At 35.6% G+C, this 23,993-nt stretch overlaps 1 protein-coding gene across 7 annotated transcripts in view; it reads right to left on the bottom strand.

Moving 5' to 3' along the window:
• Positions 1-23,993, bottom strand: part of LOC111506509 (serine/threonine-protein phosphatase 2B catalytic subunit 2) — a 306,256-nt gene that overhangs the window by 98,324 nt on the left and 183,939 nt on the right. For all 7 annotated transcript variants that reach the window (XM_023161595.2, XM_023161594.2, XM_023161593.2 and 4 more), the window contains exons 3-4: positions 17,462-17,586; positions 10,639-10,750 (exon numbers count right to left, since the gene is read on the bottom strand). In XM_023161595.2, the coding sequence (XP_023017363.1) occupies positions 10,639-10,750; positions 17,462-17,586 (237 nt within the window). The remainder of the gene's footprint in view (positions 1-10,638; positions 10,751-17,461; positions 17,587-23,993) is intronic.

Here is a 23,993-nt window from a genome sequence, read left to right as displayed (position 1 = left end):
AAAGTGCTTTGACAAAGTCCATTATAATGTAATATAGATCGAAGTAGTTGATGATTCAATGTATCAAAAGCTATGCTAAAGTCGATCAATAGTAGGACAGTGATTTCGTCTCTATCCGATGCTGCGATGATATCATCTAATATACTCAATAAAGCTGTAGCACAGCTATAGTTTGGTCTGAAACCAGATTGCATAATTGGAAGTACGTTGTTGTTGTGAAGGTGGTTTCTCAGCTGTTGAGCAATAGCCTTTTCCAAAATTTTGGAACGAAATGGTGGAAGACTTATAGGACGCAAGTCTTTGAATTCCTTAGGTTCTTCAATTTGGGTATTGATACCATGATAGACTGCTTCCACATACTTGGGAAAACTTTCTTCGCCAAGCAAAAGTTATAATATGTAAAATAACGGGCACTATAGGTGGACAACAGAGATTTAAGAGAGAATTATCGAGATCATCTATTCCTTTGGATCAACTTTTTATTTGTGACATGAAGGTTAACAGTTCATTTTCGGTAATCAATGTCAATTCAAGAAATGATGTGATAGAATCATTCACATTATTACTGTAAAATTGTTCTAGATTTGGGTCAACCTTATTACACCGTTGTTGCGAAGCAATAAAAAAATCATTCATGTTGTTAGGATCACATAAATGGGAGGGAAGAGTCAATATAGGTTTTTTATTATGAATATCGAGTTTTTTTAGCTTCAACCATAGATCTCTAGAGTTATTATGGTTATTATTAGAGGCAATGTATTCTAGATAAGCCTTCTTTCCTCGCTCAATAGAAGATTTAGTGAATTTTCTAAGAGTTTCCAATCTTCAGCTTTACCGGTTTTTTTGAATTTGTTTCTGGCTTTATCTCTTATTTTCATCATAAACTTCACATTGTCTGTAATCCATGGTGTATAAAGTTTGGTAAAAATTCTTGTGACATATGGTGCATGATTATTGAACAACGTGTGGATTTGAAAACAAAAAAAACTGATTTTTTCATCAATGTTTTCTGAAATATACAAGGGATTCCAGCAGATTGATTCTAACTCATTTGTAAAATGAACATAGTTGAAATTTTTAAAATTTCGGAAAGCTCGCGTAACGTATTATTCAACAAATCTAAGGCGGCATAGACGTTCGAACATGCTCACGTAGGTCGTTCCAGTGGAAGAAAACATGATCGCACAGAAAATATCGGCGACACAGTTTTAAGAATTTTTCTCGTCCTATGGATGTCCTCTCAGTCTTTCATTATTACATTTTAGGTAAGATTAATAATTACCCATCATTACTCCGCAAAAAGGCAAAATTCACTGAGTAGTATCCGTGGAGGATTTTGAATGTTTCAATAAGATCGGATAGAGAAGTAATATATAGTAGGTCACGGATTTATGTGGATAACTTGGTGATACGCCTTTAGGTTTTCTCAAGCGCATGTTGTAAAAGTGAGGATTCCAAACTGACACACTATACTCGAGGATTGATCTGAGGTATATTAGTAGATGAACAAAGAGACTTCTGGCGCAAACGGGAGTGAGGGAAACGTCATCGAAATCGACGCAGGATGGAACGAGTATAGTAGCGATTTAAGCGTGGAACTCCGCCCCTCGGCCCCTTGGTACTCCACCTAACCTATCGGCCCCCTTGGTACTCCACCTAACCTATCAGCTCCCTTAGTACTCCGCCCTCGGCCCCCTTAGTACTCCACATCACCGCTCAGGCCCCCACTTGTGACTCTTCCTCACCCCTCAGCCCCCTTGTTACGTTCCAGTCACGTGATTTTAATTAAAAAAAGTTTATAGTTATGAGATTCGAACCTGGATCGTCCGCGCCGTAGACATTGTCCTTAGCCTCTACACCATCGTAAGATATTGAAGTTAACTGCGAATGTTGGGTATTTATAGCGTTAGTTTTGTCGAGACCTGACATGCTGGCATGTATTGACATTTGACAGATGCAGTCTTACGAGTCTAGTATTTACAGTGTCCTTCTTCAACCAATAGATAGTTCAGCTAGTGACTCATAGATGACTCTGTGTGTTCTATAACTTTTGTTGTTTCCATATACTTTTGTATCGATGAATCGAGCGCCTATTTTTGTGCGGTTACTGATAACAGGACATGAAACAATTCTGTACGATAAATTATTATAATGAATCTGTCAATATACGCAAAGCCACGTAAATTTGTGCATCGATTACGTCACACGCGCCTCTCGCTCTTACACACACACACATGCACATCTTCACATGAATTATTAATTATTTCCCAAATCTAAGTATATTTTCCTATCTTCAATATGATAATGACGATTACAATCTACGGAAATTAAAAAAAATGCTGTCAAGTATAATGAGTGAGTCAATTTCGGTCCCGACAAAACTAACGCTATAAATACCCAACATTCGCAGTTACATTCAATATCTTACGTTGGTGTAGAGGCTAAGGACAACGTCGTGGGTTCGAATCCCATAACTATAAACTTTTTTTAATTAAAATCACGTGACTGGAACGTGACAAGGGGGCCGAAGGGTTAGGTGGGGTACCAAGAAGGCCTGAGCGGTGATGTGGAGTACTAAGGGGGGCCGAGGGCAAGGGGGTCCACGCTTAAATCGCTACGATACTCGTTTCATCCTGCGTCGATTTAGATGACGTTTCTCCCCACTCCCAAGTGGTCCAGAATCCGCCTTGTTCATCTACTTATATTTCCTTAATTTTGGCTCAGGAGACATATTTTCAAAAGAAAAGGTTGTCTTTTGATTAGTAGTTTTTCCAATGTGTTTCCCACTTGTGAACTAGCATTACTGTAGACGGCGTCGATGGAGGCAAATGAGGCTGTGCAAAGAATTTCGATGACACATTGTTTCTTTTGATAGATTGAGTATTCACCAGTTATGTAAGGTTTTCGTGATAGCGGTAGGAATTATTATTCATTTATTAATCTGCATTCCTAGATAGAGTACAATTAGTTAAATGTAGTGCATTAGTCGTTGCTGTTTGGAATATTATTGAAATATTAGGGTGCTACAGTGGAAGTTCAGCGTATTATCTATAATGGAGTTCATACATTTTAGACCATGGCTAATTATAACACCAAATTCTATTTGGTGCCTTACGAGTTTCAGTGGAACATCCTTAATAAAATACTGCTATTCAGGTTTATTTGAATCAAGAAGGAGAACACTTCAGTTTTGCTCATTTAGATCCAGGAGCCACTTTTCTACTCGCTGAAGATCATCGGCCATAGCATTTCTATTCAGGTTTGTGTTTGCATACAAATTTGTAGAGAAGTTGGTTTGAAATTTACTTACGAGATCGTTAACAACTACGTAGACTGTTCAAAAAATAAACTGAATGTTCAAATTTCGCGGGTTACGTACATCTCTCTCTATACAGGGTGGGCACCGAAAACGAAACAGATCGAATATCTTCAAAACACATGTGTTCTGAAAAAAAATGCAAAAACACGTCGATTTGTGATCCAAGGGAGACATCTTCCAATCATAACCTCAACTGTCATACCTCTTCCCCCACCCCTCGGTGGCTATCAACCAAACAATTTGATTAGGGGAGAAAGGTAATTTCATAAGGAATTCAGCCATATCAATTTTAGCTACCTAACTTTCGATTTTGGCGCCCTCTTGCAGGGAAAAAACTGTTCCGTATTCCAAATTATGATACTTGATTCACAAGCTAATTGGACATAAATTCGGTGACAATGCATTATGGACTTTTTCAAGGGGAAAAAAAAAGATGGCGCTTTCACAATGGCGGACAAGATTTGCAATTGTAGCCCGAATTGATTCAAAATTGATAAGTAGTGGTTTTCAGGGTCGGAAATTATGAATTGTTTTTCAATGCAAAAAATCAAGATGGTGGCTCCGAAATGGCGCACGAAATTTGTGCTTAAGGCTCGATTTAACCCAACATCGAAAACGAATTCTTCAAAACACATATGTTGTGAACCTAATGCAAAAACACGTCAATTTTAAATCCCAGGGGGCAAATCCTATCGTTACCTCAACTGTCATATTTCTCTCCCCACCCTTGGTCACACATACAATTTGATTAGGGAAAGTACTACGTGTGACACATCACTGAAAATGTAATTCCATGAGGAATTCAGACATGTGAGTATTCGCTACTTAACTTTTCATTTTGGCGCTCTATTGCAGAAAAAACAACTGTTTCGTTTTTCAATTCACATTTTATTTGAAAGGTAATGTGAACAATTCACGAAAAAAGAACAATTCATAATTTCCGACTCTGAAAACCACCACTTATCAATTTTGAATCTATTCGGACCATTATTGCAAATCTTGTCCACCATTGTGAAGCCGCCATCTTGTTTTTCCCCTTGAAAAACTCCATAATGCATTGTCACCGAATTTATGCCAAATTAGCTTGCGAATGAGGTATCATAATTTGGAATACAGAACAGTTTTTTCCCGCAAGAGGGCGCCAAAATAGAAAGTTAGGTAGCTAAAATTGACATGGCTGAATTCCTCATGAAATTACCTTTTTAACGATTTGTCACACTTACTACTTTCCCTGTTCAAATTGTTTGGGTGATAGTCACCGAGGGATGGGGGAAGATGTATGACAGTTGAGGTTATGATGGGAAGATGTCCCTCTTGGATTAAAAATCGACGTGTTTTTGCATTTTTTCAGAACACATGTGTTTTGAAGATATTCGATCTGTTTCGTTTTCGGTGCCCCACCCTGTATATTTTGGATGGCGTTGCTTCCTACTCGGGCGTATTTGGCCAGGCTCCTCTCATCAAGGTTGACAGGAGCTTCGTCGGGGGACGCAGCGGTCTTGCACGAAGCAACGCTGCCACCCATTTTTTGTCGAACTTTTTTTCATAAGAACAATTTGATTTTTTATTACGTCGCCTCCTGCTCGGGAGACTTTTTGGTTTTGTTTTCACATATACAGCCTCCTTTACGTGGTTATCCGAACCACCCCGGCCTGGTTACCGGCGTGGATAAAGGGGCCCCCTATATTCTTCATATTCTTCACTTTTGAAAATACTCTCACCCATTTCAATTGTTAACACAATGGACTAACACACAACACAAAACGGAGCCGGATGGCGATTTTTTGCTATAAAAAAATTAATAATTTGTAACACTTGAAACGTTGACAGTGGCCTACGGTGGTTGTACTCTGAGTCAGAAAAATGGTAAAAGTGGTACAGGATTTTTAAAAAAGGTCGGGAAAATGTGACGACGCTCGCCCTAGACACCACAGCACATCAACATCGATGGAAATGGAGAATTCGAATCCCTATCAGAGAGGTTACCCAGCAAATAATCATGAACGCCATGTCTCACGATGCTTTTTATTCAAAAAATTGTCACAGCTTCACCGTGATGATACAGTTAGTCACCACCCCGTTTCCAGCCTCTCCTCTAGTTTCGCAAGCCTTTTGACGGATGAATTTCCCAGCTATATCATCCATAACCACCACAAAACATTACCCTGCCGTACGATAACGGCTGTTTTACGCAGTCCGAACCGAAAACTCGGCGAAAATCATAAAAAACCGCCGCGCTGGTCATAAATCAACGTTGACGAGCAAAAGGATACGCGTACATCAATCCAAATAAACCGACCGACGAAGGCGACAATAAAAGCGACAGGAAAAGGGTGATCTACATCCGGGAAGGATGGGACGAATAAAGTAATTTCTATGGGGGTGTCGAATACAAATACCCCATATTGAAAGGGTTGCTTTTGACGTGCTACATATCGTCACCTGAGTATGTGATGGAAAAAACCCGAAGATGTGAAGTAGCTGCCATAAAAACTTCCCGGTTTGAATGACACCACTCTCAAAGGAAATGGAAGACACTTGGAAAGAGGTGAAAGAGATTACATTAAAAATGATATGTTCGCTGTCTTGGGGTATAGTTATGAGATTGTTAAACATGGTTGCCTTTTTTTCAAACACTTTCCACGGAGCAGAACAAAAATAATCTCTCGAATCGCGCGTTTTGCTAACCAATTCAGCATCTACAGGAGTTCACTAGAACTGAATCCTACGACTTATCTATATATACCGGGTGTCCCACATTTTATGTGACAGGCAATATCTGGTTTGTTGAAGGAGATACACAAAAATGTTTCATACAAAAGTTTTAGGAGTTCATGAGAGCTATATTTTGATATAATTTTTAAATATACAGGGTGTTTGGTGTAGGTGCTACAGACCAAAATTCCATTTTTTAAAATAGAACGCCCTGAATATCATTACATATTCAGATGCTACGTTAAATTCTGATATCATTTGATGTTTGGTTTTTGAAATTCGGTTACGGCGTTGTTGAGTTATTGCTTAAAATGTAAAGTCTTGAGAACGACTATTATTTTTAAAAATATCTCATACAATTATTCTCTCTGCATCAGATCACATGAAAATTAGTCAAAATTTTGGGTGTTCGAAGTAATGGTTTCAATTTTGAGTTGTGGAATTCAGTCAGGAATCATTTTGAATATGAAACAATTGCGAAATTGAAAGAGGTGTATTCGAAAACAAATCTTTAATTAATAACAATGTAAATAATATAACTTGATAAATCATTTCATAAGAATGGTAGGTACCTAGAAATAAGTCATAAAAATTGTTCAAAGTGATGCCCATTAGATATTATACAGGCTTCGAAACGTCGAATCACTCTTATATCAGTCGCTCTTATATCAGGCGTAATATCACTGCATGCTAGTCGAATTTTGATTTTCATATCATCCACATTCAGAGGGGGAGTAGTGAAAACAATATCTTTTAAATAACCTCATAGGAAAAAAATCAAGCGGTGATAAATCTGGGGAACGAGCCGGCCACCGAATTGGACCCTTATTACCAATCCATCTATTTGGGTACGTTCTATCCAGATATTCAGTAACAACCTGTGAATTGTGAGGAGGAGCACCATCTTGTTGCCACCAAATTCCTTGTCGTTCTGCTATGGGAATATCCTCCATCAACTGGATCAAATCATTTTCTAGAAAATGTAAATATCGTAATCCATTGAGATTTTCATTGAAAAAGTAAGGTCCTATAATGCGGCCATTGAACAATCCACACCATACATTAATACCCCAAGTAGTTTGAAAATTACTTTCGCGGACCCAGTGGGGATTTTCTTGAGACCAATAGTGACTGTTATGTCGATTCACAACTCCATTATTGTGTAATCGCGATTCATCGCTCCAGAAAGTTTGACTGAATATGTTAGGACTTTCATGTAATATTACCTGAATACAAGCAATGAATTCAAGTCGTCGTTCAAAGTCCGTGGGTTTCAAACCTTGTACCAACTGAATTTTGAATGGGTGGTATTTATTTTCTTTCAGAATTCTCTGTACATTAGATTTACTCACACCGACTTCTTCTGCAAGAGTACGGATAGAAACATGTGGATGAATAATAATATAAGCCAACACATTGATCTCTAAATCTTCAGTTCTAACAGATCTCGTATGATGACGATGCTTTATAGTAGAAGGAAATGACCCAGTTCGCAATTTTTCTACAACTCTCGAAAAAGTCATTCGTGACGGAATGGGTCTGTCTGGAAACCGTTCTTGGTATAGACGTTGTGCTTGACGGCAGTTTTTCTGACATTCCCCAAAATTAATAACATATCAATGCAATCACTTGGACTAAACGCGAAAGGCATGCTGGAGTTTTCGCACAAAGAACACAGTTACTGTTTTGCAAAGAATCACTGAATCGAACTGACAAGTAGATACAATTCAACAACATTTGTTACTATGGCATCAACAAGCATAAGCTACTTGATAAAATTGTGCAATATAAAGCAATTCACCCTCAAGTTAGTCACATTCTCAAGAATTTCAATATTATATTCAACTGATATCGATATCGTATCGTAGAGGTGAGAAAAATGGTTTGTATTCAGTAGTAGTCTAGTTCAATTTAATAAAAGATATAGACTGGATTCGTGTACGAGTAAATAAGTTTTTTTGAAACTTTATATTTAAGGAAAAGTGCAATAACTCAACAACGCCGTAATCGAATTTCAAAAACCAAACATGAAATGATATCAGAATTTAACGTAGCATCTGAATATGTAATGATATACAGGGCGTTCTATTTCAAAAAATGGAATTTTGGTCTGTAGCACCTACACCAAACACCCTGTATATTTAAAAATTATATCAAAATATAGCTCTCATGAACTCCTAAAACTTTTGTATGAAACATTTTTGTGTATCTCCTTCAACAAACCAGATATTGCCTGTCACATAAAATGTGGGACACCCGGTATATATATATATATATATATATATATATATATATAATATATATATATATATATATATATATATATATATATAAATATATATAATATAAAATTCTCGTGTCACAGTAAGTTAGGTCTAAGAATTTGTTGTAATGTATTTTTCATGATGTGGCATTAAAAAAATACATATACGTATATTACATATAGATATTGAGGATACACTACAAAAACACACTTTTGTCTATTTTCCACTATATTTCTTTATTGTTGACCGGTTTCGGCTATTACACCATTTTCAAAACTAACTGATTACATTTAACCGGTCAACAATAAAGAAATATAGTGGAAAATAGACAAAAGTGTGTTTTTGTAGTGTATCCTCAGTGAACATGAATTTCCACAAAATAAACAAGTCGTCAATCGAAGAAGTGAAAACATAGATATATTATAGAATACATATAACCCTCAAATTCTACCCTTCCATACCTAATCCCTATTTTATGCCATTTAAGTAATGTTATCATTTTAACCCTGATCATAGATCAGTTATTTCCGCCAGACGTTTGCCGGTGTCACTTCTCACACTCAGTAAATAGCGAGACTCCTGTCTCTCTCACACAATGAGCCTTCTCTCACTTCCTATACAGTTCACGGCCACTATTATTGTTTATCCATCGAGCGTAGATACAGTTTGCGATGCCACCGAAGCAGAGTTTTTGAACTCATTGGATTTGCCAAGCATACTACCCCATAATTTGTTGGATCGCTCCATGATTTGAATCTACCACGGCTGTGCAACTGCACGCGATTAGTCATTGAAAAAGTGATGAAAAACGTTGACGAAGCCAGCATTTTGAATGGCAAGTTCCGAGGTAAAAATATATCAATACCACAAAGCGACATTTGATTAAGTGCAATGTAGCCAACGTAACACAAGTCGACTCAGCATAAACATTTCGACGTTGGTTTGCGACATTTCACTCCGAAGATTGTAGCCTCGAAGTTCAGCCCAGAAGTGGTCGAACTACAGTAATCCAAGACGAGGATTTGAGGACTTGGTAGTAACTGACCCATCACAAACGGTGCGTTCGATGGCGGAAGTCAGCCCCCATGCGTTAATATTAGAAAAGTCAGAAAGCTTGATAAGTGGGTCGGTGATAAGTGGGATCGGATCATCACGTATGATGAAAAGTGGATCGTCTGCGACAACTGGAAACGTTTAGAACAGTGAATGCGGACACCAATGAGCCACACAAAAACAAACACACAAAGGCGAAAACACAAACAAAAAAAATGTCACGGTATGGCGGTCTTCGGCTGGTGTGACTCGCTATAACTTCCTGGAACCGTGCTAAACCCTCACAGCAGAACCCTATTGTGAAGAAATCGACGAAATGTACAGGAAACGGCATCAGCAGTTGCGCTTCACCCCCCATACTTCCCAGACCTCTCTCCAACCGACTACCATCATTTCAAGCTCTTGAATAAATTTCTCACCGGTAGAACCTTCGTCAATCAGCACCAGGCATAAACGGCCATTCGTCGAATTCATCGAATCCCAAGCACAAAATTCCATGTTGGCAGAATTGTGATACGTTCACTGATTCAAATGGCGCTTATTTCGATTGAATTGAATACCTGTTCATTGAGATATTACAGTTTAATTTCAAATTCTTATTTGTACATATGTATAGTCTATCCATTCCCAATCGGCAATAAAAATAGGAGTACAGTCATAAAATATTTTTGCCTGTGGCCCCTAGTCGCCCAGATAGTTAGTAAACGTGCTATCAAATGTAGTTGAGGAGTGAAGGCTCGGCTAGCTGACTGGCTGAATACAAATTTTTTGTCCGTTTCACAATATTTCTTTATCAGTGCCGTGTGTTCGTGGGGTTAGGTGAGGTAGTGAGTGGCTTTGCAAACCGATTTTTGAAAACTTTTCCTAGAGATAAATTACCCTAACACCAAACTGATATTTTTGCACTCGACGCGCGTTTCGTTAGCAAAGTTAGCATCTTCAGGAGAAGCAAATTGATACTGAATCTGAAGACAAGGGTTAACTGTTTATATACCTAAAGTTTTTTGGTCCGATGTGGACTTTGTTTATTAAACGATGATGATCCTAATTGATTTTTCGGTAATTAACTATTGGAACCACTACCTGCAAATCAATTTGTCAACAATATATTAAAAAGCGGACAAATCCATCCCATTTACAACATCGTATTGGGTTGCCATAACCACATAAAAATGTTAGAGTGAAAAACACCTTACAACATAATCAGCTGAGAGAAAACAAACCTAAAAATGTATACTTACACTCTTGTTTTCTTGAGAGAAAACAAACCTAAAAATGTATACTTACACTCTTGTTTAAACGTGAAGTACTCTGTTAAATGTCGACACTCGTGGTTGCCACGCAGTAGAAAAAGGGTAGTAGGGTAACAAAGCTTCAGTGCCCACAGGTACAACACGCACTGCCAACAAAAGAAAAACAAAAAAGTTTCAATCACACTTAATGAACAGGTAAAGCAGCACGAACATAAAAAAGTGCATGTCTGATTTTTTTAGATAAAACGATATACTGTGAAACGACGAAGTGGCTACCTTCTTGCCTTGTTACATTTTTTGCAATACATAATGTATTTCCTTAAGCCATACATTGATGTTAGAGATAATATGTGCTTAATATTAGATTATCTTTGAGACAAAGTAGTGAGTCCCCGTTCCCCAGCAGGGCAGGCATGCTGTTTCATCATTTTCCAAACACAAAGCAACACACACACTGTCTTCTGACAGTCCAAGTCTCTGCATATGATGAGTTAAATGACAGTGACCTGTAAGAAGGCCTGTTGGACATCGTAGTTCATCCCTACTGTAGTCCAACAACTGTATCAAGCTTCGAAGGATAAATAAACGCCTTGGAGTGAGCTTATTCTGGAAGATTCTGCCAGAAGTCCATAAATCTTCTTGCAGTTCAGGTGTTCAATCTTTGTTTGGCAAAGCCTAAAGCAATGTCAACGACAGGTTCTGGTCCGATGAAGCTGCGTGCAGCACCCTCCTTTGCAAAGGAGTCAGCAGCCTCATTGCCTTCCAGATCAGTTTGGCCAGGAATCCAGACCAAAGACAATATTCCAAGTCTTCCTATCAAGGCGAGTCGTTTTTGGCAATTAGCTACCAATTTAGACTTTGCTCGATAGGAGTCAAGAGCTTCCAATGCCGCTTGACTGTCCGAGAATATTTTTATTGACTTGTGTATGAGGTTGGATCCTTCCAATCTTTCAACACACAATCCAATAGCATAAATTTCTGCTTTAAATACATTCGCATAGGTTCCTAAATAGATTGATATTTCTGTCCTGGGTCTGCGACTGAAAACACCTGAACCAGAACCGGAAAATATTTTTGATCCATTTGTAACCCAACAACTATCTGCTCTTAATATTTCCTTCTCCCAGAGGATCCAGTCCTCTACTCGGGAACAGTACTTTATAAGGCAGTTCGTAGTTGACAGTTGAAGGCATGAAGTCAGACGTCATTTGCAGAATGCTGTGACTTCCAGTGTTAACCAACAGTCTGTTGCACTCTGCATTTAATTGATTTGTGCAATTGGCAATGTGCACTAGTATACAGGCTGATTCACGGTGGATGGCACATTAGACGTTTCTGGTGAATCAGACAACGGATCACTTTGAAAATTTAATGGAGGGCATATTCGGACATTCTCTAGCCAACTAAAATATTTTCGACAATGCGGTGTTGCCGCTTCTATTAGAAAGCAGTAGCAACTTTGATTTTTCAAATGGAACACTCTGTATATAATATTATTTTTGGAATCTCCAACAATTGCCCGACAACTTTTCTTGATATTTCCCTATACCTATCTGTTACCGTTTTCGAAATAAAAATTAATTTCAATTTTTTTCTTCGAAAATCATGACTTCTAAAAATGCCGATATCTTTTAGTTAAAAAGTACTATGATATCGAAATTTGGTTTGGAGTTAGGTGATACTTGGACACTTCCCACACGTCAGCCTAATCTCCGTTACTTCAATACAGGGTGGTAAAAAAATACAGTTTTTTCGTTTGCTTGAAAAAGTTGCTAAAATTTGATTATTTTAAATGGAACACCCTGTATATTATTGAAAATTCGGAAAGCTGCTGAAATTTGCTTTCTTTCTATGTATATCATACCTATACCTAACTAGTCAAGTTTCGGACTTATGAACATTTATTTGTGAAAATGTCCCTTCAGAATGGTATTTCCATTCGGTATTTGGTAAGCAGGCCATGATTACTATTTGACAGTAGCGTTGTGACATTCTGCTAATAATATCGACATTTTCGTCACTTCAGAAGTTGCAAATACCTTCAAAACGATGGAACAAAACTATTCAAACGAAGTTCTTATGAATTTGTTTATTATTTTTGGACAGTGTGACAAAATTATCAGCAGAACATGTAGAAAGTTCAATGAAATGTATCCGAATCTACCGCCAATGAACCTCAAGAAATTTATACGAATTCAGAACAAATTCAATGCATTTGGATCAACTTTAAAAGCACCAAGAAACTTGCCTCGACCCGTAACTTTCGAAGACAACCAGATTAATGTCTTAGCATATTTTCACCCATTTCCCGAGTCATCGATAAGAAGTGCTGAAGAAGATTTGGGTATGAAATATTCATCGGTTCAAAGAATCTTGCGAAGACATAAAATGCATGATTATAAATTCACCAAAATTCAAGCAATGAAGCCTCAAGATCCTCAACAGAGAGTAGAATTTTGTGAAATGTTGTTGACACGCATTCAAGAAGATCCACTTTTTTTAAATAAAATTATTTGGACTGATGAATCGAAATTTTCGAGAGAAGGATTTTCAATAGAAAAAATCGTCATTATTGGTCCAGTGAAAATCCTCACGTCACAAAAGAAGCCGGATTTCAAGAAAATTTAGTTTTAATGTCTTCTGCATGTTGATGGACAACAAATTGAGGTACGTGATATACGAGGAGTCATTAACATCCAGAAGCTACCTGAATATTTTGGAGAATACTGTAGACAGTTTCGTGGATAATCTGCCACTCGAAGATTATCGAAACTGTTGGTACCAACTAGACGGAGCTACTGCACATTGCACAAGAGAAGTGAGCGCAGAACTGGATAGACTATTTGACGATCGGTGGATGAGGCGCTTGGGACCATGGAATTGGCCAGCGAGATCACCCGATCTTAATCCATTAGATTTTTATTTGTGGGGAATGTTTAAAGAAAAAGTTTACAAAATACCCGTGCGTTCGAGAGATGAATTGTTAGAAAGGATTGCCCAAACATTTGAAGATTTGGATCCCAATGAAATCAGATCTGCCACCACGAAAGCAGTCAACACCCGCATTTTAAAGTGCTTGGAAGTGAACGGCCAGCGATTCGAACATATTTTGAAATATTCCACATGATTGTTTTACTTTTATTATTATTCATATCAATATTTCCAATTTCAAGTTTCTTGGTGCTTTTTTAAAGTTTATCCAAACATATTGAAATTGTTCTGAATTCGTATAAATTTCTTGAGGTTCATTGGCGGTAGATTCGGATACATTTCATTGAACTTTCTACATGTTCTGCTGATAATTTTGTCACACTGTCCAAAAATAATAAACAAATTCATAAGAACTTCGTTTAAATAGTTTTGTTCCATCGTTTTAAAGGTATTTGCAACTTCTGAAGTGACGAAAATGTCGATAATATTAGGAGAATGTCACAACGCTACTGTCAAATAGTAATCATGACCTGCTTACCAAATACCGAATGGAAATACCATTCTGAAGGGACATTTTCACAAATAAATGTTCATAAGTCCGAAACTTGACTAGTTAGGTATAGTGTATGATATACATAGAAAGAAAGCAAATTTCAGCAGCTTTCTGAATTTTCAATAATATATAGGGTGTTCCATTTAAAATAATCAAATTTCAGCAACTTTTTCAAGCAAACGAAAAAACTGTATTTTTTTACCACCCTGTATTGAAGTAACGGAAATTAGGCTGACGTGTGGGAAGTGTCCAAGTATCACCTAACTCCAAACCAAATTTCGATATCATAGTACTTCTTAACTAAAAGATATCGGCCTTTTTAGAAGTCATGATTTTCGAAGAAAAAAATTGAAATTAATTTTTTATTTCGAAAACGGTAACAGATAGGTATAGGGAAATATCAAGAAAAGTTGTCGGGCAATTGTTGGAGATTCCAAAAATAATATTATATACAGAGTGTTCCATTTGAAAAATCAAAGTTGCTACTGCTTTCTAATAGAAGCGGCAACACCGCATTGTCGAAAATATTTTAGTTGGCTAGAGAATGTCTGAATATGCCCTCCATTAAATTTTCAAAGTGATCCGTTGTCTGGTTCACCAGAAACGTCTAATGTGCCATCCACCGTGAATCAGCCTGTATATACAGTCCATCTAGCCTCTCTCTCCAGAAAAATGTGAAAAGGAGATAGATCTAGAAGGATCTCGAAGGCCGCTGACGGTGTGGTACTAATGGCACCACTGATGACCAGACAAGCCTGTCTCTTTAGCCAAGGAGCTTCTCCTGGGCCGTTTTCTGTAAAGCCTTCGCCCACCAGGCAAGTGCACCATAAGTGATCATTGGTCTGACAATCAATACATAAATCCAATGGATTCACCAGAATTAAGAATCAGTGAATTTTGAGACTCATTAATGTTTTTTTTTGGGGTTCTACCAGAATTGTGAATTGATTATCTTCGTAGGTTCTTCTAGAATTAGGAATTGATCATCTATGAGACTCATTAATGAGTATTTCTTGGTAGGTTCTATCAGAATTAAGAGTCAGTCATTTTCTAGACCCATTAGTGAGTCTTTCTTTTCAGATTATACCAGAATTGAAAAATGATTATCTTCAAGACTCATTCATGATTTTTTTTGGAGGTCCTACCAGAATTTGGAATTGATCATCTTTGATACTCATTAAAGTCTTTCTTTTCAGTTTCTACCAGAATTAACCACCTTTGAGACTCATTCATGAGGATTTCTTTGTAGGTTCTACCAAAATTCAGAGTAAAACATCTATTCGACTCATTATTGAGTAATAAAAAAATCTGTTTTTCCGTTAACCAGCTGTCGCACCCCTACGAACGACAACCCTCAGAAGTCGAAACTTGTGGCGAGCTTAGGACTAACGAGGTCATACCTTCTAACGTGTGATTAGTAACACTGGTTGGACGATAGCAAATGAAAATCGATCGTTCAGCCTGCAGCTTGAACCACCGACTGACACGGCGGTCGTTTGAGTAACAAAGAACCCACGTCGAACCGAATGTTCTACCAGAATCAATAATCAATCATCTTTGAGACTCATTGACGAGTCGGAAAAATATTTGCGTTATTTATCATGCTAGAAGTAAAGAAATATCGAAAAATGTCAAAAATGCCTGTTATTTTTTTCAACAAATGCAAATTGATATCGACTGATTATAGTTACAAATTTGTTGAAAAACTCATTTGAGGGGAATGGGGAATGTTTCTCCTGACGAAAATCAAGTAGTTTTCATAAAAGAGCTCTAAAACAACGCATTTTAAACTTATGACTTCAACCTTTTTCTGTTAAAAATTATTTGAATACTTAAAAGAGAGGAATGAAATAATGCATTCAATATTTAAAGGGATTCGTTTCTATTTCACCATTTGGCAACATCGGTTATAGCTAATAAAGGACAATGAATCTGTTGCCTGTATGAGACAAACAAAGATGATATATTTCAGAGGCGTGCTGTTCTGTTTACTTATGTTTCTAGACATTATGTGGCACATAAACATTTTGTGCACCTAACCTATCTTCCTCTATATAAATAAATAAGAAAACGACTGTTGTTTATGTGGCTTGTGGAGGTGGAATTGAACTATAATTTATATTTTGCCTTAATTGTTGATTTATAAAAATAATTTTCCTTTTTTAAAGTAGAATATATAGGTACGTATAAATCATTTCAAACTAAATATAGGCGCTGTTGCCAATATGTGAATTAGAAACAAATCCCTTTAAAAATTAAAACACAACATTTGAAACATCAATTTGAATAATTTTCGAAGTGTTTTTGAAAAACTCATGAATTAAACTCAACTAGCATTTGCTGTAATAACCCAAATTGAGGAACATTCCCCATTCTTTATAAAAATGCATTCAATATTCATTTTCATATCTTTAATCGTTTCAAAATTATATTGATTCCTTAGTTTACGAATCGAGTGGTTCATGCAACTTTTGTAGCACATAATTTTGAAAAATACAATTGAAAATTCTTAGAAAATTCAAAATGTACGATTGTTTTCGTGATTTTTAGCGCGTTTAATGATGAGTTTATAACAAATTGTTCGAATAATAAACAATAAAATTATTAAAAAAATATTTTTTTGATACTTTGTAGAGGAATGTCAATTATGATTTTTGAAATAAAAAACATTTGAAATATATAAAAAACTATTTAAAATTATAAAAAATTGATAGGAATTTTTTTTGTAAATCAATATGAAGGCAACAAAATTACTTTTTGATTCACGTAGTTTATTTTTTTAAACAATTTATAGACAAATGAAATTTTTGTTCCACTTACCGAATGTCTTTATTTAATACATAAACGGTAATATGATGATAAATGTTAAAAAAATTATGGCAATACGTCGTTTATTCAATTTTTTACTGAAAAAAAAATATAAAAAATAACATATAAAATTTTTCAAACCCTTTATGAAACTCAAGTACACTGATATTTCGTAAGGTGGAACTTTTTTTGTAAATTTCCTCCTCTTCAAGTGTTTTTTTTTTAATTTCTCAATTCTCTATAATTTTTGAAACATCTACGAAAACATAAATACCTTTTTTTACATCTTTATTTGTTCAAACTTTTGCAATTTTTATTTTCTGAAAAACGGTTTCAGCATATTTTGCTAGAGATCATTTCGGATTGAGGAGCTATCGACGTATTTTTCCGACCATTTTTCACCATTTCCAATGTGTAAACTATATTATTAGAAAGTAATGATTTTCCTGAATTTTCAGATGGTATCTCGCTTGAAAAGCATTGTACGTAATATTGTCGTTCGTTCGAATTTTCGACTAGAATTTTTAAATATGGCAAAAAAAGCAAAAAGTTCATTAAACCTTACCTCTATACTAAAATATCCTCTATCAACATAGTCACCAAGAAAAAGGTACTTTGTACTCGCAGGTGGTCCTCCCACTTCGAATAGTTTCATGAGGTCATAAAATTGACCGTGAATATCTCCACATACTGAAACAAAAGAAACCAATCATTAGAAATGACGATATTTTTACATCCTGTAATGATTCTCAATGTTCTATAATAGCGATTTATTTCAATTGGCACGCACGAAGCGTGGGAAGAATCCACATATTAATCGAGAATTCTGCTTGAGTTATGAATCAAACAAATTTCCAGAATCGTCTACAAATACCCCGAGGTTTACAGAAAGTCGATATTATCCAAAAATATTGCTGTTTGTTAGTCTTGATTCTAATAAATAATGCCCCATTTATTTATCTGCAAAACTTTTGGCACGCTGCCCGTAACGACAAATCTATTGTCTACGCACGGATAGATTTCGCAAACATATCGTGTGGACGATACAAAAACCTTCGTGATGCAATGGAAAAATGTTAGAAACTGTCGTAGTTACGGGGGACGTTCAAGGATTTGTCTCGAACTATTACATTTTTTACACGCTTTATATTAGCTTCACCTGTATATATGTATGTTTGTTTGTATGTAAAATTGTTTGCTTGTAACTCTCAAGCTCAGGATCTGTATTAGACAAAATAATCAACATTATTGTTTAATCTATTCGCGGGCAGATGACTCTGTACGTAACCGGCTTGATATTACTTGATCTATTTGCGGGCAGATGGCGCAAATCTGCCCGCAAATAGTTCTTTAAAAATAAGCTTAAAACAATATCGAACGAAAAATATCAGTATTATTTTGAAAAAAGCCCCGGGCGCTTGAAATACAAAAAATATGGAACAAAGCGCCCAGGCATTTTTCACAATAATACAAGTATTTTTCGTTCGTTATTGTTTCAAACTTATTTTAAATTTTTTTTTTTAACTTTTTAGTTCGATGTTCTTCAAAAGCGTGTTTTTTAAACTTAATTCATTTGTCATTTTTTCCAGTTTCGTATGCTATAAAAGCGTGTTTTTTATTCTTCTTAAACTATATTTATTTTATCTAAACTTTGGAATCAACCAGCCGTATACAGGGCTTTTCATGATGAACGTTAATTAGGCGTTTCTGACAAACTATTTAACGAATCAACCTGAAAATTTCACAGTATGCATAAATCAATATGACCTACACGCATAAAATATTTCAGACGAAGCGGCGTTGTCGCTTCTACTATAAAATAGCGGCTTCTTTGATTTTTCAAATGGAACACCCCGTATATAATATCATATTATGATTCATTATCACTTTGTCGACAAATTCATATATATTTCCCTATACCTATCTATTACCGTTTAGAAGATATAAATTAATTTCGATATTTTTTTTACCAAACATGAACTTTTATTAATGCTGATAATCTTGAACTCTCTTGCACTAAAACGATCAAATTTGAAATGGAGTTGGGTGTTACTATGAGGATCTTCACTCCGAGAAATACTATTTCTATTTTGAACCGTTTTCGAGATAAACTGTTTCAAACGGAAACTGACGTGGTTTTCTTGCTCGTTTTTTTGAATTCATCACTTATGTTGGATATTCAACATTTTTTGTTATACTTAGTAATATTTCTTTTTGATCCAGTTTTTTAACTGTCTCAGATCAGTCAATTCGAAATTGGTATGTACCTACCTTAGAAAAAGTTACAATTTGTATACATTGAGGTATTGGTCTCTAACGTACAACAGTACACATTAATATTTTTCAATAGTGTACTTTGGAAAAATAAAAAACCAATTATTTAACGTCAGACTTTCGTTGGTGGTTTTGACTGATTGTGATAGCTACCAACTATAATAGAATAATGTCAAGATTAGGTTACAGTAATGAAGATTTCTTGAATTTATTAATAATTTATGGTGAGTGCAATAGAATTGCAAGTAGAACATGCCGAGTATTTCATAAAAGATATCCACAACTTCCGAAGCCGAATAATAATGTGATAAATCGACTACTAAAAAACTGTAGGTTGAATGGAACCTTCCGTCCAAAAATCATTCGTAAGAAGACTAAAGTGGATGATGATGACAATGGTATAACAGTTTTGGGATACTTTCATGCATTTCCAAATGCTTCTCTGCACGAGGTTGAAATGGAGATAGGTATACCCTATGTGACAATTTGTCGAATTCTTAATAAGCATAAATGGCATCCCTATAAGTTCTACTATGTCCAACATTTGAAAGAGACTGATTTACTTCGTAGAGTGGAATTCTTTGAATGGTTACTTGTCAAGACTCAAGAGGATGAACATTTCCTTGACAATATCATATGGACAGATGAGGCCAAGTTCACAAAAAATGTAGTTTTCAATAGACACAACAGTCATTATTGGGCGCCAGAAAATCCCCATGTTGTCCGCCAAAGGGGTTTTCAAGAAAGATGGCAATTCAATGTATGTTGTGCCATAAAGAATGCGTCAATATTTTATATCGAGTTTTATGATGATAATTTGAATGCATCAAAATATGAAGATTAACTGAGGAATGGAATTCAAATGATTCTAATTAATAGACCAGGAAGAGAACGTGTATGGTACCAAATGAATGGTGCCCCACCCCATAATTCTCATTCAGTCAGCGAAGCTTTAACCGAAATCTTCGAAGACAGATGGATTGGTAATAATGGACCTTCTCGTTGGCCTCCTAGAACACCAGATGGCAATCCATTAGATTATTTCGTGTGAAGTTTCATTAAAAATATGGTTCACTCTACTCCAATAACAACAATGGAAGATATAAAATCGAGAGTTACAACTGCTTTCAATAGTTTGACTCCAGACTTGATCAGAAGCGCTACACATGACAATCTTCTGAAGAGATTACATGTTTGTTTAAGTAGAGGTGGAGATGTGTTTGAACATATTCTGAAATACACTGACGATTAAATTAACTCATTAATTTATGGGTTTATTATTTTCAGTTCGTATTTCAGCGTTAATGAAACTATTGTTTGAAGAGAAGTTTCATTCGATGGTTGAGGAGTATTTTAATAATTATCTTTTCATTGTATTATCTGTGACTAATTGAGAAACATCAAACGAAATCTGTTTTACAAAAATGAGTGATGAACAAGGAAACCATGTCAATTTCCGTTTGAAACAGTTTATCTCGAAAACGGTTCAAAATAGAAATAGTATTATCTGAACAAAGTTAATCTAAAATTGGATGTAGAGCTCAAAAATGTTGAAATATACAGGGTGTTCCATTTGAAAAAATTGAGTTCCACTTATTTTTTCATGAGTATCTGCATTTTTTGAAGACCCTGTATGAGGCAAATGAAAATATGACTCGGAGTGAAGATCCTCATAGTATCACTCCACTCCATTTCAAATTTGATCGTTTTAGTGCAAGAGAGTTCAAGATTATCAGCATTTATAAAAGTTCATGTTTGGTAAAAAAAGTATCGAAATTAATTTATATATTCTAAACGGTAATAGATAGGTATAGGGAAATAGTATATGAATTTGTTGAGAAAGTGATAATGAATCATAATATGATATTATATACGGGGTGTTCCATTTGAAAAATCAAAGAAGCCGCTACTTTATAGTAGAAGCGACAACGCCGCTTCGTGTGTAGGTCATATTGACTTATGCATACTGTGGAATTTTCAGGTTGATCCGTTGAATAGTTTGCCAGAAACGGCTAATTAACGTTCATCATGAAAAGCCCTGTATTGTTTAGAAACATGACCATTGATATTTTCACATTCCGGAGAGGGATCCTGAAAAATCAGCTACCAAGCCCAGGGCAGTAGGCGCGCAAAGGAGGGTTACAAATTAGGCAGCAGGTTAATGAAAAAAATACTTTTTCAAATAAAAAAACACATGTAAAGTGAGTTCGAATTATATCAAGGAGGTTACGTAGAGCGCCATCTGCCCGCGAATAGATCAAGCCATAATGTCGATAATTCTGTCAAATACAGATCCCGAGCATTCAAAACGGGAATAAATATGAAATGGAAAGGAAAGTTACAAACAAACAAACAGGTGAAACTGATGAAAGCGTGAGTATTACTGGAGTTTTTTCCCAACAGCAAATCGTTATTTTTACACCTCGACACGTGTTTCGATCACCAAGTGATCATCTTCAAGAGGAAGATTACTCCAGTAACAGTCATTACTACACCAAAGGTTCCAAACAGTACATCACAAGTGATAAAAGCGTGTTGAATGACGATCCTCTTTGAGGATATTCATTCAAATTTCGAAATACTGGAATAGTTTCAAAGATATTCGCAAAAAACAAACCTCTCTTTTTTTGCTCAACAAAATCGTTTACAATTTTCAAACTATTCTTTTGCTCAACATGAATTAGTGGGTGAAATTACGATACGACTGACACCTTAGTCATTATTCTCTGTGAAGACGAATCCAAATTTTGTGAAATGACACATGTCATCAATCTCTTCGGAATGAACAATATGAACATCTTTCCCACCGTTCCGAAGGACATTTTGTAGGCGCATAAGTGTTTCATCCTATAACTAATTAATGTTTATTTAGTCTACAAAGCGGATGAATCAGAATGACAACAAATTAAAATAATCCCTGCACATTAATTAATTTTACGTTTCGAAATTTGGATGCCTGCCAATTCAAACTAATTCATAATTGAAAATAAACAACGCGCAATCTAGTTCGAATGGATTTTGTTTCTATTACTTCATGATAAACGTTTTCTGGAACTGAAAAAAAAATTAATAATTCATACTGTAAATCATACCATTAAAGATGGACCTTGAAAATGACTTGTCCACAAGAATATTTCATGGAAGGAATTTTCAATTAGATATAACTACAATTTTTTTTTTGTACAATGAGTGAGACATTGGGATTACCAATTAATTTTTTCCCTAGTGGAAGTATTTCTACAATTATAATTGAAATCAGTTAAAAATAGTGATTACCGTTGCCAAAATAAAAAAAAATTGTTATTTTCTATTTTTTTATTGTTTATAAGCAATTCGAAAATTTTTTTTTGCCTTATGATAATGGAAAAAAATCATGTTTTTCAGAAAAACAATGGTTTCTTAAAAACCTTTCTTTGTTGCTAAAAAATGCGTTTGTTAATTAACAATCGTTTTTTGCAACTAAATATTAAAATTAAGACAGGTCGAAAAGTCTTGCCAAAATTCCGGTGCGAGTTCATTTGCGCACTATTTAAGTACGATGACGGCACTTTATCAGTTTTCAAGTCGAATAAATTCGTGCATAGAGATCCTGTTTCTCTTTCCACCATCGTTAAACTGCAATTTCTTGACGTACCTCATCTTCAAATCGAATCTCGTTCAATTTCAAGCAAAGGAAATGACAAATTTGATGGCGCAGCAATAAAAATTAATATCATCTATAAATAAACGATTGGAACTTGGTGAAAAACAGTTCGTGTCGAAACCGAAAACAAATGAAAATAGAAGTCCGTTTTGACATCTGAAACAGATTTTTGAAACAGTTTCCTTCTCCTATGATTGATATAATCGCCACCGTAATTATGCCGGGTTGTTGTGTACATTATTTAGGAAATTTTCCCATCACGCGACGATGGGAAAATTTCCTGGAACCGATGCCAATGATGAGTGTGTTTTCGAAAGAGACTAGTTAACACAACGCTAACAGTTTGTGTCATCTGCGGAATGTGATAGATGAATAGGACTCATGAAGATCAACGTTTCTGTTTAATTACCTGGTTTAGTGAACCAATTATTTTTTCAAGACGGGTTCGTTGGATAACAGGATCAATTTTTTATAAAGAAACAATAGGTTTCTTGCCAACGTTTCGATTTTATTCAAATTCTTCTTCAGGGCTCCGTAACAATGCATTTTCATAAACATACCCACCACAAAACTTATGACTGTTATCATTTCAATGTCACGAGGAATCATGAATAAACAATAACTTGGAAGGTCCTAGGTAGCAGATACTGATGATCTATTCGATAGAATAGATCATCAGGAATAACATATCTCAATATTGTAGATGTACAAAGTCGATTTTTCATGTTATGAATTTTTTTAATATTTCCATCCAATTTTCATCCCTTCAGACGGTCTGGAAAACTATGACAAATTTTCATCTGTCGAATAGATTATCAGGAATAACATCTCTCAATTTTATAGATAACAAAGTCGATTTTCCATGTTACGATATTTTTTAATATTTTCACCCCTTCAGAGGGCCTGTAAAACTGTGACGTGAAGTTTTTTCTGTCAAATAGATCATCAGGAGTAAGATCTCTCAATTTTGTAGGTGTACAAAGTCGACTATTAATGTTACGAAATTTTAAAATATTTTCATCCCATTTTCATCCCCCCAGGCGGCCTGGAAAACTATGACGTGAAGTTTTTTCTGCCAAATACAGGGTGTTCCTTAAACACATGCTAATATTTAAGGAGGTAATTTTAAGACCTATTTTAAGGAAAAAACGTCCTATGGACGTATGTCCTAAACGCCTTA

Source organism: Leptinotarsa decemlineata, unplaced genomic scaffold, assembly GCF_025532065.1.
Source record: "Leptinotarsa decemlineata unplaced genomic scaffold, Ldec_3_MD MMD2_P_RNA_scaffold_2, whole genome shotgun sequence".
NCBI classification, from domain to species: domain Eukaryota; kingdom Metazoa; phylum Arthropoda; class Insecta; order Coleoptera; family Chrysomelidae; genus Leptinotarsa; species Leptinotarsa decemlineata.
Note: the sequence above shows the minus strand (reverse complement) of the source record. Positions and strands in the feature narration are given on the sequence as shown.